Below are 18,265 nucleotides of genomic sequence, written 5' to 3' on the forward strand. Positions count from 1 at the left end.
GGTTTTATGACCTTCAGATGAAAGTAACTGAATTGGAACTAAACTGGACACTCAAAACACCAGATCTCCAAACAAAACAGTCATTTACAGAGTTAAACAGTTCATCTCCAAATGGATCTCAAAGTAAGGAGCTTAATTGAAGCTTCAATGGGAAAATAACACCCTGAAACAAAAACTGAAACACAATTCCCTGCGAAAGCTACTAAACACTACTGTTGCTTATCAGTTAGGTTCCACTTGTTTAGGGTTCTCCATTAGTGGAGCATCAGAATACTATACAGAAACAGTATTTTGTAGATTGACAGCTCTGGGCAGCAAGAAGCACTATTATCCTCATTTCATTCAGCAGAAACCCAAGGAATTATAACCCTCAAAGAAAAAAAAAAAAGGTGTTTAGAGTCTTGGCCAACTTGAGACACCTCAATATGCATTAACAAACAAACATTCAGTTAGATTTGGGCATCAGGATCTTGCCCAAGGTTGTGCTATAGATCACAGCACCCAAGTCTACCAACCCTAAGGCTGGACTGTCTTGCATTCCTTTTGGCCCTTCTTCTTATGGTCATCATTGCATTTAAGTATTATTTAATATTAAATTATCTATAATACATATGGCACCTTGCTATGTTGGTTTTTCTTTGCACCTCTAGGTAGTAGAAGAAAACAGACATTTCTCTCCAAGTTTGGTCTTCTTTTGAGTTGTAAGACACACAATTCTGAAAATTAAATGCATGTGGGATTTACTGAATCCTCTTGTCTTTCAGCTCTCCCCTGCTCCTCCTCTCCTCACCCCTGTTACCACCAGCAGGTATGAATACCTTGTGGTCCAGGATGGGCTGCACCTCTCACCAACATGCCCAGGGCTTGCACCTGTCCTGCTTGAGCAGTGGAAAGAGCAGGTGAACGGAATCTCCACCAGCAGAAAGCAGCCCACTGTGCCTGCAGCAGCCCTTAGGTATTTGTTGGCAGGTGCTGACAAACGCATCCCAATTTTTCACATTATTCGAGAGAAAATGTGTATGGATGCATGCACGCAGTTGTCTTCTCTTTGTGAATTTGTTGTCAACTTCCATCTTGAAGGTAACGATAACAATTCCTCCCAGAGCTCTCTAGAGAAAAGACTGAGTAGCTGGTATGGGCAATACTTGTCCAAATAAACTGGTCCCTGCCGTCGTTGTATTTTTATCCTAATGTCACTACTAACATAAAAACAAAGGCTGGATGTCTTTATTTACAAAAGCAATTGATTGTAACTTAGCCTCTGCAAGGAAAACCAGCAACAGTTGCCCACTTTCTGCTGTCTCTCCCCTGGCTTATTTCCACCTCAGCAAATGCTTCTATTAATAGCTAACACTTGGAAATGCGAAGTCCCAAATCTGCTCTCTCATTTCTTAGAACTACTCAATGGACAATGGATTAAATGGCCTGTTTGGTAATTTCAAGGATTCTCAAGCTTATTAGAGAAGAAAAAGATCTCTGTACAAAAGTGTGCATGTGTTCATAAATGAGCTGGTTCCCCATCTTTTTATGGGCTTCTCAAGTCTGGTCCGCCCACATTTAGCACAAAATACACTTTCTGAATTAGGGATGCAGTTTTCTTGTTCCCTCAAATAAATCGCCATTCTCATCCAAGAGTAAAGTGATCCATGTGCTTTGCCCATTTCCTTAAAGTCTCATGTTATGGTCAGGTATCAGATGTCTGCATACTAAAACATAACAGCCACCACTTAGATTGAGGGCATCAAGGGTCAATGCAGCAGCAGTGCCCCGAGTATCCGTTTCCACTCTGCAACAAACTGCGGAGTCACTGTCTCATGCTGGTTTTGGTGACAACTGACCCTGTGAAGACAGTGTCTTCCAACTCTTTCCTGCTAGAGCTCCTCACTGGTGGTGCCAGCTACAGCCATGACAGCTGGGCCAAGGCAGATGGTCTTCCATGGGCTGCTGGAAGCATCAGTCGGAGATGAAAGTGTCTCATACAGTGCTTTCTTGGAGAAGAAGAGGCCAAGCCATCCCCATGTGAACATCCTATCACTTGCTGTGTTCTGGAGTATGAGGATCCCTGTGTTCGCTGCAGCCCAGTAGAGAGAGAACAAAGCAGCTTGTGCGGTACGTGGAAGACAGTCCCTCTTTTCACAGGCTCCCTCAGCCAAGAGGGACTAGAGTCCACACGTTACTTCACTCTTCCCCTCCTGTGTTGTGCAAATGGGTAGAACGTTTTGCCAATCTTTTTTTCCATCCTAATTAAAAAAGAACCACAGCTTCAAAGCAAAACAAAGCCGTCTGAATTCAGTTCACCGACTGCTGCAATCCTGTTCACAGGTGTGAATCCAGGTCTGTAGGATCTCCGGCACATGATCTATCTTTGATTTAACTTTTACAGGCAGCAGATTTAAACTGTACTGATCATCAGAGGAGGAGGTGGAGGACCTTGCTCACACAAAAAAGAAGACAGCAAAGCAAGGATCATGGCTGTACCTCCATTTGGTCAGGAAGTGCTGGAAGCAGCAATCCAAGGCGGACCATCTAGTCACAGTGATGAGGGCTGTCTTTATTTTCAGCTCCAACAGCAATAGGGGCTGGATGACCCAGGCTCACTTTCCTTCCCTGGATGATAAGCGCTCACTGTGCTACCACAAGGGCCTGCTTCTGCTAGGCTTTGACCAGAAACTCAGGAAGCTTACCCAAGAACTGCGTTAAGCCTGGTAGATGTATACTTGCTGTAAACCAGAGGGGAGGCATTGCTTTATGTCAGCCGCTGCCCAGTCATGGGGCTCTTGCATCTTCTGGGGCAACTCTGGCAGCTCTTACACTTGTTTCAATCCCCACCGCAGTAGCGACAGCAGATGCAGATCATGGTTTTCACCGCACAGTGACTGTTTCTGTGCCAGCTGTAATTATACCCACAAGCACCTTCTATGTACACCTCCTTGCAACTCAGGACAGACCAAATTTCATGTGAAAAGACATATTACTATGTTGCATTTAGTTCATTAAGGTGTGAGGGCAAATAAGACAAAAGAGAGAGTGGTAAGTTCGGTATTCTTTCTTCCTTAAATGAGAGTTGTATCTTTTAGAAACAAACCAAATGCCTCCACAGCCCAGTTACATCTTACAGGTGGCACTCAGCAACTGGAATTTACATGACTGCTGCTAAAAGTTAATTTGGAGATCTATTTTTAGTTTATTCAGGGAGAATGTTAGATATATTGAGAGCAAAATAGTTTTACTATTACGATTGATCTGTGAGGAACTGCACCGTCAAGTCTGCAACATGAGCTTGATATCGAAGACCAAAGCAGAGGCAACGAAACTGACCTTACCTGAACATAATGCATTAGTTTTAACTTCTTCAAGTTAACATCATTATGTCCCCCACTTATCTCACCTAGCATGCGTTCCTGCAGAGTTCAGAATACATCTAGACCTTTGCAACTGTAAAGACTTTTCCCTGCCATACATCTTAGTAAATAAAAATGGATGTTAGGGCAGCTGAGAACAGAAAAAAACATGGGAACAAAGGCTCCCCATAGAGCTGGTTTAAAAAAATTAAGCTGCAACTTGAAACAAAAACACAGTATGTACAATAACAACCTGCAAAACCTGATAGTAGTAGTAGTAAAGCAGTAAGAGCAAACACCTGTTTTATCTGGGAATCCTGAAAGCTAGAATGCAGCAATCTCCATAGATGTACAAGTAAGTTTTGAGAGAAAGCATCAGAGTCTGGTAAGGCTGAAGGTCCTACCTATATTAAGCTCTGCATGCGACTTCATGAGAAGACCAAAGAGCACAAGGGTATAAGGAGCAATCCTCAACGAGCAGACTGAGCTCAAAATTTCAAAAAGCACCTGAGCAGGTGACTTACCTAACACAAAAAATATATTATTTCTTTTTTTATCAGAGAGTTAATGCTAGGAACAGCAGCACCATGATCCTCAAAAAAGAAACTGAGGTAGCCATCTTGTACCTAATAAAATGATATGCAAAAAGAAAACAACATACATATTTATTTTTTGTTCAAAATTCTTCAACAAAGTGCAGCCAGAAAGGAACAAAGAATTAATCCTGCTCATGTAAAAGACATTAAGGACACAGAACTAGCTAAAATGAGTTTTAGCTTCCTTTTCTCTTCCTTTGCTATTCTGAGGTACACAGACAACTGGTTTCTCAGTCGCTTTCTCTGGAGAGATATGTTAAATGCTTTATAACGGTTAAGATTACTTTGCCAAGCAGTTCAGGTACAAAACAAATGGAAATCAGGAGAGTCTACAAGTCTTTCTTGGCTAAAAGAAGTACTACTTACATTGCGGAATTTTTTTCTCTTCATTCTCCAGACCACAAAAAGTGCATTTTCCTTAACAACTCCGAAGAAATGAGGCATGACAAGTGCACATGAATAACACATTTACTAAAATTCCAGAATTATTCTGTATTATTGTCTATAACACACACTGAACATTCTTTTCAAATGAAGTACAACATTTATCAAGTAATAACAGTTTTAAATCTCTTTGTTACCTAAACTTTTGCCAATCAAAAGGCACTACTATAACTTGAAACCAATAATTGAGTCAATTTTTCATTCTCCTGTTTGCATTAAGCTGGATATAAGCACTGGGAAAAAAAACAACTTAAGATGGTCATGTAAGGTAGGACTTGACAAGCCTCTCCCACCCCTCATCTCACACCTCCCTGCACCTGCTACCATTCCTCTACACAGGTCTTCTCAACAAACACAGTCAGAAGCAGCAAAGAGGTGGATGCATTATTTCCACGCAAACTGCTGAAGCCTGTATGTGAAACAACTCATTGTAGGGAAAAATTAAGGAAGGCAAAGATGGAAGAAAGAAGACATAAAGGCCTGGCTGAGTTATTTTCTTGCTTAAAATTAAAACCAGGAAATGTTAAAAGATTACTTCAATGAGGTTTTTCTTCACACTTCTCATCCTTCCAACCTCAGTATCATGCATATTAGAGTTAAATTTGCTGTGTTTTCCACTTTAAATGACAACACAGAATGGCAACTCAGTTAAAGGTCTGTTAGGCTTTGTAAGTTGCTTGAAAAGACAGTCACCTCTCTCTTTGTCTCTTACTTCTTTAATATGCTGAAATGTTTTGAACTTTTAAGTTTTTTCCTCCCAATTTTGAAGGGAGACCAGAGGGCAAAGGATAAAAGGGTGGAGAACACCATACTCTTCTTTATTGGAGAAGGCTTTAAGCAACAACTGAGATAGGAAGGACTACAAAATAGTTCTTATTAATTCCTGGATATCTTGTATCCTAAGAAGAGGCAAAAAAATTGTGCCATACAGACTTGACAGAGTAGCTCACATTCTATGAACTCAAATTACAAAGACTGTATGTGCAGGCAGACATTTAAAACTGGGACTGTTGAACTGAAAACAAACCAAGCACATCCATTCACAATAGTTTCTTTTTTTTTCAAAACCAAAAAACCCAACCACACACACACAAAAAAATCTAGTTCTTTCCATTATGAAGGACTGCAAACATACCAGATCTATTAAGATGAAAGCCAAAAGCTGCCAAACTCCACAATTTATTTCTTAACACTAGGAGATGGTATAATCTGAATGCTTTAATGTATTTAAAATTTGAAAAAATTTCAGCATAGATATAACAGAAAGATCCAAATTCTTAGATATGTGCAAGGAATCAGTTGAAAAATATTCTGAGGTAAACTACAGATGTTGGATTAATTTGGTGTGTGGAAGGTAAGCAAAACTGACTGCCAATTATTAGCTTGTAAGCTTAGTTGTGAGTAAGGCTCCATCCTAGGTAATTTAGATAAATATTCTGGAGAACATTATACAGCATCTTCTGCCAGAAAGAAGGCCAGAAAACTCTCGGCACCATAAGAATGAACACAAAACAGAGACACTTCATGGACATATACTTGCAAAGACCACAAAACCATCCAAAATGGTGTAAGTTACTTTTGTACCATAAACAAATGCATGCAGTCTGGGGAAAGACCCTTCTGTGTTCCCAAGACGCTTCCATTAAGAGTGATGATAGTTCTGCATACTCAATGGTAGAAATATAAACACTCTTAGCAGGGAGTAATGATTTTAAAGTCTGGTAAGATAGACTGAAAATCTTCACCTACCAAAACTGCAGTCATATAGCTTCTGTTTATATTGTCCACCCAATGGAAATAAGATATTTAACATTCCTCTATGAATATAAGCATTACTAAACATGGTAGGTTTATTGAGACAAATGCTCTGCCGCTGTTTTCCCCACTACAGCACTGTACCTACCTTTGGGTACATTTTGCTATCAGCACAATTAGGGAGTAAAAGAAAGGATCTCTCTCAAGGAACAACTTTGTTTCATCCATAGAGCTAAAAGCAGTGTTTCTGGAACATTTCTTTATGGGCATTCTTTAACCACACAAAGGGGGGTGGGGGAGGAGACACCCTTTGCCATATTTTATAGTAATCAAATTAATATCTGAAGAAAGAAAAAACCCAGCAACTTTCATAGACTACACTCACTGTATGTAGTAAATCATCATTTTCAAGGCACCAAATGCACAATAAAGGAGACAGGTTAAAGGAAACAAAAAACATTCGGTTACTTCCTGCCCAGTTAATATTACAAAAGCTGTGCAATTTGCAAGAGGTACTTGTTAAGTAGAACAGTTATTCCAAGGTGTGGTATCCATCACCTACCTTGTAGAAGGGCTCCATTTCTCTTGAAAAAGGTGCTTCCTGGCCAAATGGGTGGACCTGATGTGCTAAAGGTAATAAGAAATAAGCGTAAGAAAAATCTCATTTATATTAAACAATTATAAGTTACTATTTGCATGAATTCTGTTTTGCTTTCAACGCTGATGTAACATCACGGCATTTTTGCTTTCAAGCAGGGGTCTAAAATTTCACATTAGAAATTGGTTAATTTGAGTCAAGATTCATATTCTCTAAACAAAAAAAACCTCCTCAGGAAAGCACACACCACGCTTTCTTAGAGGAAGAGAGGAAAAAAAAAGCAACCTGGAATGAATAATAAAAAACCCACCCAAATCAAACACGTTTACTGAACTCTCAGTACGGCAAAATATACACCTTTTCCCAAAGCCATCTGCTAAAACCTCAAATTCTTTATGGCTTTTATTCAGCCATGACAATGTGCCACCCCAGCTAACGCATCCACCTGGAAAAGCCTTGGCCAGGCACGGAGCGGTGCCTGTGCCTCAGCCACCCTGCCCACCGAACCCCCTCGCACGCCGGTCGCCTCACTGTGTCTGAAAACACACAGCTCAGCAAGCTGCCCGCAAGCACCGGCATTAGCGAAGCTTGGCCTTTGCCATGCACGTGTGCTCGGTGACTGTAGCGGCTCCTGCGAGTCCCCCAGTGGGGTTGGTGGCCATGGCGGACCCTTGGGTGCCTGGCATGTGTGAGTGCCCACCTGAACTGGAGCCCTTTCCTGACCTCGGGCCACCGCCAGGCCCCGCTCTGTCTTTGCCTCCTGCTCCCATGGTGGCTGCCCGACAGTAACGGCCTCCAAGAGGCGTCTCCTCTGACCAGCACAGCTGAAGGTGGAGAACGGATTCAAATGTGGGAAAAGGGAAGAGGAACAAGAGGGAACATCCCTGTGATCCTCCAAACCTTGTTTCCTTTGTTGCCTCAGCACAGCCCCACGGTGCTGCAGGCAACAGGACGGCAGAGCACCCGCTCCGACAGCCAGAGCAGAGGGGAGGCTGTGAGGGAGCGCCTCATGGCTGCCCGTGCCCCTCCTCAGTGGAGCACCACTGCGCCGACACCCCTCCGGAACAGCTCTCCTTCCTACAGCAGCCACGCCTGTTAACAGAAGGACCAAACTTCTCAGAAATAAAAGGTAACCTGGCTCTTTTCTTAACAGTGCAGGTGACTGTTGGCCAGGTGTGCCCCGGCTGTGGGGGAGCATCCTTAGCGGGGCAGGCACCACCTGCATGAGTTCACTGATGGCATCCCAGGGCTCAGGCACAGCAAGTATTCTACAAGCACAGTACCTAGCGGAAATCACTATGCTATCGATATATAAATAATCACTATGCCCAAATTTGAGCACAAATTAAAAATAAGAGACTAAATATCTTTCAGTAAGACTGTTGTAAGGCACTGCCTATTTAAGGTTACCCACCTTCCACTTCAGAGGCAAATTGTGAACTAAGCCCAACATGCCACTTCTGTTCAAAGTTACTTTTGTCTCCTCTTGAGTTGACTACTGCTACACAAAATGCAATGAAATGGAAAACAGATGTTTGTCTATTACACTGACAACATAGGCAAAGTTCTGATAAAACGCCATATATAAAGAACACTGCTTTCACAATTATTCTGCAGACTCTTGTGCTAACATATAAAAACTTCACTGTGTTAAAATACAGACTGTAAAAGGATCCAAAGCAATTACATGAATAATAAAAGCCTTCAATACTCCTGAACAACAACAACAAAAAAAAAAAAAAAAAGAGAGAGAGAGAGAAAAAAGGCGGGGAGGTGGGGAAGGAGCATGGAGACAGAGAGCAAAGCAACCAAAAAGAAGTTAAGTAGGTCTACATTCATAAGTGTTGGAGTGCTCTGGGGCATGCACTCATCTGAATACAGACGCTCACTTCATGGGTTTGATGTAACCAATTGTTTGCATTCCTTATAGTAAGCGCCAGCTCTTCAAGTGTAGCTCCTCAACTCACATGAAGGTCAAGAGCTGTTGAGGGCATTCATGCTCCTGTAGGACAGGCTCACAGTTTTATACTGTATCAGAGTCCACGATAATCTCTGGGACGCGACCCACCAAACCACAAGTAGAAAGCCATACCGTAGTCTTCATACTGTACAAATTTGCCACAGAAATCAGAAATCACAGTATGGTAACTATATGCCATTCAAAACCCCAAGAAAAAGAAGGTGAAATTTTGCAATGAAGCCATAGAAAAACTTTACTCCCAGGCTACCGTATGCCTGTACATGGGTAGAAGAGGGTTAAAGAAAGGAGAGGGAAAAGCGTATATATTCGAATAGACAAAATGTCTCCAATAGAGAAACAAAGCCATACTGATTTATCTTATTTTCCAGCTTGAAAAAAAGCCCAAGGCCCTCATAAAAAAACTCCATCTGATTCAGCACAAACCCACATGAACTGAGAAAATTAACTGTGCCTTCCCAGGGAAGGAAGCTAAAGAATTCAAGCATGTAAATTATGTACCACAGTGACCCGTCAACCCTTTCAAACAACAAACTTCTGTGTTTGCAGGGCTTTGCTGAAGTTAAGCTGTGCCTGATCTGTGTTGGATAAATTCTCTTTCTGTTCACAAACTTTGGCACGTGAAGTCTCAGAGGGTATTAATTATTAAAACATACTTCAAGTTGAGAAATGACAGAGTTAAACTCTCCCTTTAAAGTGTTCAAAAGCTGCTTCCTCCCTGTTCCAGATTAAGAAACCATTTGGAGAAGTTAATTCTCCTAAAGACAATCTACAACAAAAAAACAATTAGTCCATCCCAGGTGTTCTTTCCAACTAATTGTTTCTTCAGTGTAGTCTGTAAGCTACCAGAGAAAAGTGGCTGGTTCTCCTATAGAAGTACAGCATATTTTGTATTTAGAAAAAATAGAAACTCAAAACCTGGTTTTAGAATTTTCTTTTGTAATCAATATATGCTGTAAGATTACTATTTACGCAATTAGCATTATTGATGGAGCTTTCCCCAAAACTTATGAACACACTCACTAAAGTAATATTTGATTTCTAATAAATCCCCACACAGCTACTAGAAGAAAAGCTGTAACCAGTTTGAACTGTTACATCAGTGCGAAGAAACCTGTGGCCCAATACATTTTTATTATGCACAGGTCTAGACTGACTTAACTTCCAGAGGAGATGAGCACAGGGCACTTGGAGGGTGGGTGGGGGAGAGGCAGACTTGAATTGATTATAAAGATTTTAAACAAGTATCTTTAAAGAACATGAATTAGTATAGTTTATGGATAAGACGACAAGTGAAACACCAACAGTTACCTGTCAAGGACTGTTGGTTTGATTTGCAGGAAACACTACCGTTTCAAACATACCTGCAGCCAAAAGGATATCCAGGCTGCAACAGGATTTGTAGCAAATGCATAAAACAGGATCCAGGAGCGTGAGTTCACATCCATCCAGTGCATCATCCACCTCTCTGTAGCACAGTCATTGTCACTACAGCATCTGTGCATCACCGCAGGGAACAAATGAAGTACTCACATGCTTGCTGAAAACGAGTAGCTGAGATAACTAACAACTAACGGTGTTGTAACCTGTGAGCATCTGCTTGTGTTGAAATGAGATACCTGGAACTAGGAGCTACCCCTGATCAAACCCAGCCTTTCCTGGGGATTCACTATCAATTTTTAATGACAGGTGGGACTTGATTTCCGCTCAAGGCAAGGAATGAACTGTTTTTCCTCTGATGACACAACCAGTAGGAAACTTTGTTGTGTCGCAGGGCCCCAAGCATGGGATTTTTCTGAGGGAAGGCTTTTCCATAGGAAAATGTTGCTTTGCTGAAATCTGAACCATTCCATGGGAATGTGTTGATTTGGACACCATCAGGCCGACATGAAGGCTGGCTGGCCAGCCAGCAAGGGTTCGTGGCAGCTGGCCAGCCCGACCAGGAGCTCTCGGGGCGTACAGAAGCAATAACGTGTGTGAGCTCCCCCTGATTCATTATTTCTACCAAAATGTATGCCATGCGTTTATAAAAATCTTTAAAAGGTGCACAGGCTTCAAGAGACTTAAAAAAGGAAATATAAATCCTTTGTCTTCTGGAATTCACATTAGAGCAAGATGACTGCGGTTCTTAAAGCCAAGCACTAAAAAAAGCCAGGGTATGAATTCTCTCTCTCAGTTGCAGTATTTCACAACTATGCCAAAAACTCTCACAGGCCTCTTTGTCAGAGAGGCCTGATTAATAGATTTAAAAAACCCAAACAACTAAAAATTCAAAACAAATTCAATTGTGTGGGACTACACGCCACAATTAAGGGATGATGAAAACACAGAAGAAAGGCAGTAAATACAGGCCAATGACTTGAGTTACCAAATACATCTGGAGGGTGATGGTAAATCAGGAGGACAGAGGAAAGGGGGAAAACAAACAAACAAGCCAACAACCCCTCCAAACGCATGCCTCTCAGGCTGAGAGCTATTAGGCTGAAGAAAGAAGGCTCAGCGGGGAGGCAAGGAATATGCTACGCAGACACCTTGGCCCACCATGGCTAAGAGGTGGCGGGCTCAGCTGCTGGGGCATAGCTAGTGCTAAAGCACACTCTAGCTCTGAGGAAAGGCTTGGAGAACAGGGCGCGACAGCTCAGAAGAAGGGTGAACAGTATCAGCTGAGCCACACAATATACTCAATACAGAACCTGTAGCCAGCGAACAGCTGCCAGACCACAAACAGGCTGCAGTGACACAGTGGATCCCCTCTCCAGCCCTTACCAGTGGCAAAAATGATGGGCACAGATGATTGATTCAAGTGCCGCTACATCCAGCTCAGCCTATGGATTTTGTGAAAAGGTGTGGCAGGAAGAAATACAACTCCTCCTCTCCTGACAGGGGCAGTAAGTTCCCAGTAATGCAGAACAAGTGGATGGGAGAACACCCAATTCACTGCAATCATCACCCTCTTCTGCAGGGTTGACAGCAGTTACCAGGACAGCAATATAGCTGCAAAACTTCTGGGAGTGAAAGCTGCAGCTTGCCAGATGAAGGGAATGAAGGCATCGCTGTACCCGCACTGCAAGTACTCCATTACCAACCATCCACAGAGTAAAAGACTTCACTGCAAGTCTCACCTACACCTCTAACAAATAGTGAAGGAAATGTCAAGAAGGATGCCAAACCTAGAAACAACAATCTATTTTGTCAAAAAGTAACCAACAGAGCATCTTGCTGGTATAGAAAACCCACCTCTGAAAGTTTCTTAAAAGCACTAAACCACAATTATTCTTATGTTCAATTTGTTGAGATATTAGCTGTAGGTGCCATTACCTGACTGCAGCCAATGAAACCCTGCATCTAGTGGCAGCAGGGAACAATGCTCTGGACAAGTATTTTCAGCTCCCAATGCAAGCTGGACTCAGACTGCTACCACAAGGTATATAAATTGATGTCCAACTACGCTGGAAGACAGCAGTTTTTACCATTCCTTAAGAAGTAAATTTTGGATGGGGTTGTATCTGAGAAGAAAGCTTAAGAAGTATACTTTTGTGGTAATACAGCACCCCTTGATGCTGCAAGATGAATGGTACTCTGTCACAGCAGTCACCCTGTGTAAGGCATGAGAAATATTCATGACTATGGCAACAAACAGCCTTCTTGGCTCCCATGCTGCACAAACACGGTCTGCACCGTGGCTGTCAGATGGCATGAGAGGTCACTCAGTCCAAACCACGCTGCCATGACCTTGCAGAGTGAACACAGGACAGACAGCATCTCATTCTCGTTGAGGACTCCTCTAATACTTGTCAGCTCTTCACTGCTTGTACCGGAGGGCTCAGATCCTTCTACTGCCCTATCAGCTCCGTTTTCTACACTCAACTTTAATGCCATTACTGGATGGGGCTAACAAGACTACTGCACGGCAAAAAGGGGTTAATGCTCTACACCTGGGTGCATAACCATAGATACATTAAAGAATATATCACTCCCATTATAAATTTTGAGCAATACAGCAGCATTTAGGTACTGCTGCACCTCTAATACACATGTTCTTTTAACAAGGAAAAAAGAATTTACAATCCCTGCCAGCAGCTTGCTGGCAGTTAATATCACAATTAGCAATCACCTAGCAACAGGCAAGCAAGCTTCCTCTCCAATCAAAGGGAAAAAACCTCTACTAACCTGGGCTAATGACAATACATTAAAAAAATAAAATAAATCTGGAAGGTACGTGTTAAGGTATTTCCTGATTTTAATGAAAATTGATTACTTTAGAGATTTAAAATATATGAACCCTTTACTCCATCTTCTCGAATTTTCTGTAACTGACAAAACATTCTTAAAGAGATCTATGAATTCACAATACTAATTTTTAATTTATGAAGGCTGATCTAATATTCTGGTAATGCTTCTCTTTCCTCTACAATTCCCTTTTTTATTGTCTCTCAGTATCTCTCACTTACTGTGACATGTGGAATCAAGACTTTAAGCTCCTAGATGGAGTCTTTCCTGGTTTCTCTAGGGTGCCTAACATTTTCGAGTGAACAATAAAATTTTGATCTCTTGCGCACTCTAAATGAGTTTTCTATATGACATGACTGCCAGAGGGATTACATCTAAATTTTTATTAAAGACAAAAGAAAAGTTGCTCGGGAAAGCTATTCATGAACTAAATGCCTGAAAATAAAATTTAATGCTACTTTTTGAAGGATGAAGTGGAAAGTTGGCCAAATCTTTACATTCTTCAAATAGCCAAAGCCATTCTCCTGCCAATACCTCCACTTAAAAAAGTAATTAAGCATGAAAACAGATAGCGGGACGGAAAGAGAAAAAAATTATGATAAAAAAAGTTTGTTAAATTTCCGGAATGAGGGATAAAAAGGGTAATTCCTGATTTCAAGAAAAACATGGAGCCCATCAGTGACTGCTGCCGACGTGATATATGAAGCCTTCTTGTCCCCTTGGTAAGGCTCTGCAGCCTTCAGCCAGAATTTTAGTCTTAGCCAAGACCTGAACATATATTTATGGACAACAACAGAGGATTTCTTCTTTAAATAAATCAAAACATGATTTCTAGAGAGTTGTGTTTTAAGAGAGATGGCTATTTAAGGTATGCCAATCATAGTACAAACTGCAATTTCTCAGCAACCCATGTTTAAATATTTTAACACATTTATTGTGAACACACTATAATTCCAGGCTATATACTGTAACAGGAAAAAGTTAACATATATTTTAAAATTCCTGGTGAGACAACTGTCCCACATTACTTTTAATTAAAACAGATTTGTCTCCACTGGGAATTGGGATATGCCAGCTATCAGCCTCCAGTTCTAATACTGCCTCTACCACTGAATCACACAGTGACTTCAGGCAAGTCATTTCATTTTTTCTGTCTCAGTTTTCTTTTTCTTCTTTTGTGTTAAAAACAGGAGTAAGTTCTTACCGACACAGTCTTCATATCTCTGGGAGGAATAAAGAATTGTTAAGTAACAACACAATAGGTGAGAGAATACTGTTTTGAAGTGCATGTAGTTAAAGAAGGAACAACGCAGCCCACTTCTAGAGTATGGGTTGTTATTTGTAGCTTTTGTAATTCTTAAGGAAGGAAAAACACTGCAGATTACTTCACATGCTGTAGTGCTGTGTTCCTCTATTTCACAACTGCAATTAAATGGTTCCTAGATTATCTATAACTGGATGAAAAACTGGTGATCGTCAGGCTGGGGAAACTTCACAGTTACCTAAACTTGCTCATGTGCTACCGAGCATGTCTGTGCCAGCTCATGCAGGCACCACAGGTTAGTCCCCTGAAGCCCAGATGAATAGAAGATCCTGTTTACGGACAGCCACTGGCCTCTGAGACCACAGGGGACTATGGCCTCTTCTGCACTGCAGCAGCACTGAACACTGACCTGGCCACTGGAGAAAAGTTTGATTCACTTCTATTCCACAAAATCAGAAATGGAGCACTTCAGTTTTCTGATAAAAGCCTTCATTTGCTGCAAAACAAGTGACAGAGAAGAGCTTCACTTCTGTTTTGTTTTTTTCTTGATCAGAATTGCACTGGAAGGAAAAAAAGTCTTTAATCTCAGATTACAGAAAACAAATTAGTCCTACCAATTGCCTATATCTAGGCTCACCTTCATTTTCCACTTGATATAAGAAGATTGCTCTAATAGTTAATGCTACAGCACAGACAAAGCTCTAGATAACTTCCATGCCTACCACCTGAGCAACTGAACTGCAGTGAAACCATAGAGCTGCCACTCAGGCACAACACTGTAAAGCTCTACTAAATGAAGTATTTCTCTAAAATTGAAACATTAAATTTTTAAAAAGCCCAAGGTCACCTCGCTGACTTCTGTTATTCTAGTCCTGAATTCTCGATTTATTATTTTTGCAGAACTTCAAACAGCTTTGCTGGTAGACCTGCCTGGATTTAACAAATACCTTCTACACGAGGCTCCCACTCACATTTCTAACCACAACTTAACCATGGCCTGTCAGTCAATTGGACTTGAGATTAGTGATACACACATCTCTGCTAGAACAGCTTGTCACCTATTAGTGAGAATATGCCACTTGTTAATTTTAAAGACACCAAAGTACCTTAAACATGCACAAAGTTACAAATGTGCATACACAAAAGGGCAAATCTGATCTCCAACAAACCAGAAATAGTTGGTAAAAAGGAAGGAGAGGTTTTTAAGTCTCCCACAAATGCTTCATGTTGCTTGCTGAAATTCTTGTTTATCCAGTATGGTGCGATTCCTCCTTTTACCAATTTAAGCATTAAGGAAACTCAAAACTAAGCATGACCTGCAGGATGCTGCCAGTATTAACTCCTCCTCCACCACTCGCTCGAAGCCAAGGCAGCTGAAATTTTCCATACTTGGTCTCTCTCATTAATCTTGAATGAATGTAGTTCAGATGATTCAGAACTAATCTGGCTTCTGGAATTACAGCAGCAGAGGACAAACGAATGTTTAACCTCTCCCTTGGAACATTTAACCTCTCCCAGATGCTGAGGATATTTTTCCCTGGGAAGCATAATGTGCTTACAGGCTCTGCAGCACTGCTGCAGAGGAGGGTGCAGAGATTTGCAGTCACTGGGCCATACACCAAAGTGTTTTATGTGTGTGTCAGAAAGTTACGTAAAAGCAGAAAACATGACGATACTAGCAACAAAACAGAAGTCAAGTACTCACAGATTTGGAAAGCCGCAATTACATTTTCCTATAATCTCAATTCTACCTCTTCACGCATATCTAGTAGACAAGTCCTACATTCAATGGTCATACATTTATCTCGCAAAAGATCAGTGCCTGAGGATCATACTGCACTGCACGCTAGGTGCTCAAAGACAAATGGTAGTTTGTGGGTGCTTCTATCACCAACACAGAAGTTTAATGCATAAATAACGTTTTTAGAAATAAAACTGCTAAGGCATAGAAAATTTAGTACTAAAATTTGTGAGTTTTCACTCATTCACATTCCTGCAATTACTCAGTCTGAAGCACTCATAGCTGTATTTTAGGGATGTGGGAGGGACAGACCAACACACACATGAAACTACAGCACCTAACACTGGCCTGTTTCACCTTGCAGTCTGGGTCTAGAGATGTAACAAAGAGGGAAGAGAATACAGTATTTTTTGCATTCAAAGGCATTGTAGAGACATCACTTAGATCAATCCTCCCACCCACAGAGCTACAGAGATACCAATTCCATTCACAGAAAGGAAAACATACAGAGATAACAACACACCTCCAAAAGACCCAGCAAACCCTGGCAGACCAGGACCAGCCCCCAGATGCCCCACCTCTCAGCTCCAAGCCCCTGCTGACAACCCATACCATCGTGTTAGGGCTCCTCATCACTAACATTTGTTGCACCTACAATGGTTTGGTATCTCTCCTAAATGAATCCAAATTGGCTCAAGTTGGATGCGGAGGAAATTAAAAGCAGAATTATAATATACCCTCCACTGTTCAGAAAATTTAAAGCAAATAGTACAAGCTTGACTAAATTCTATCCTATCAGTTGGGAAAAGATGGGAATTTTCCATTTATTCGAGGAAAGTCTTCAAGTCAACGAAGCTTCAAATTCAAGGGGCTGAGCAGATGAGACTTCACAGATACTTACACTGCAGAAGTCTCTTCCTTCTTTATAGCCCCTGCCAAAATGAAGCAGCCCCACTGAAACATGGTTGGGAACTGTACATTATCTGTACTTCTCTCGTCATCCAGAACAAGACACTCCTAGCTATTCTCACGGTAGCGATATCCACAGCACCCAACTCCCAGTATCTGCTACTTAACATTTTCAAAGCAGAGCTATGAAATAATGAGTTTCACACATTCTGCAAATCTAACTGTAGACTAATACTCGGAGGACTTCATTTTGACTAATTTTAAAATTATCTTTAGCCACTTTCATCTTAGTACAAAAATAAACCTCCCACCTGTAATGGGAAATAAAATTCAGTGTGCATCTTTATCCCTAATCCTTACCTCTCTGAACAGCTGCTCAGCCTGTTGAGAATACTAACATTGTACTTAATAACATTCTAATAATTCTCTCAAGTTACAGTATTACCTGCATGAACGAAGGAACTCACTAAAGCTGACCTTCGCATAATTTATAGCAAGAAGTCACCCTCCTACCTTTAAGCCAGTGACTCCTCCTATGTAGAAGTTGTATCTCTACTAAGAAGTAGACTAGTCTTCCAGAAACTGTCTTACAGCATTGTTATTTCACAAATCTTGGCTTCCCTCGTGAAATTAATGATATGGTCTAACCTTCCTTCTGTTTGCTGCTTCTCCTCAGCTGTTTGTGCGAAAACTGGGATGCGACTCAGCAAGACAGGGCTTAAACACTCCACTCTTCAGTTTGGGATTGGCAGCAGAAAGCAGAGGTTTAGAAATAACAGCTGTATGAAGAAAGGTGAAGGTGGGCAGGCAATTGCTTTGTGATGAGACACTAGTCTCTACATCTCTGCTTTCTCCACTATGACTTCATGTGGGGATGGTTGAAAAAAGTCATTATGCACATGAAAAAAAGTCACAAAAACTTGCAAATATCCACATTTACTGTTTCCACATGGTGTATCTGAACAGCAGTTTGGTAGCAACCTTGTGCCAAAACATAGAAGCCTAGGGAGAGCATCTAGGCCATTCACTCTCTTGATGAAGTTCAAGAAAGTTAAAGAATAAAACCAAGTATGACAGTTCAGCAATCCCCTGTGCCCCTCACTGAACAACTCTGGTTTAACAGCCTGTGGAGGAGACCACAAGCTCTCTCCTCAACAAACCAAGAAGTTCTGGGAGGTCCAACTGCTGGTGGGCAGCCCCAAAACCTGAGGTATTTCACTACAAAGGGCACAAACTTTGCAGGCACCAAAAGGAACTACTAAGGATGGGCACAGTTATCTATCAGATACTGTGTAATTCTTCTTCCAGTTGAAATCAGTATCTGTCATGCGGTTGCAAAAAATTATCATTAACTAGCAAAAGTATGTTGATGAGTGTATGTGCAGTGTCTCTCTCTGTAATTAATCCCT

The 18,265-nt window shown here is 41.3% G+C and overlaps 1 protein-coding gene across 8 annotated transcripts in view; it reads right to left on the bottom strand.

Moving 5' to 3' along the window:
- Positions 1 to 18,265, bottom strand: part of FOXN3 (forkhead box N3) — a 210,053-nt gene that overhangs the window by 67,953 nt on the left and 123,835 nt on the right. For all 8 annotated transcript variants that reach the window (XM_080395120.1, XM_080395119.1, XM_080395118.1 and 5 more), the window contains one exon: positions 6,699 to 6,763. In XM_080395120.1, coding sequence (XP_080251246.1) covers positions 6,699 to 6,763 — 65 coding nt within the window. The remainder of the gene's footprint in view (positions 1 to 6,698; positions 6,764 to 18,265) is intronic.

Source organism: Falco punctatus, assembly GCF_963210335.1.
Source record: "Falco punctatus genome assembly, chromosome: 7".
Taxonomy (NCBI): domain Eukaryota; kingdom Metazoa; phylum Chordata; class Aves; order Falconiformes; family Falconidae; genus Falco; species Falco punctatus.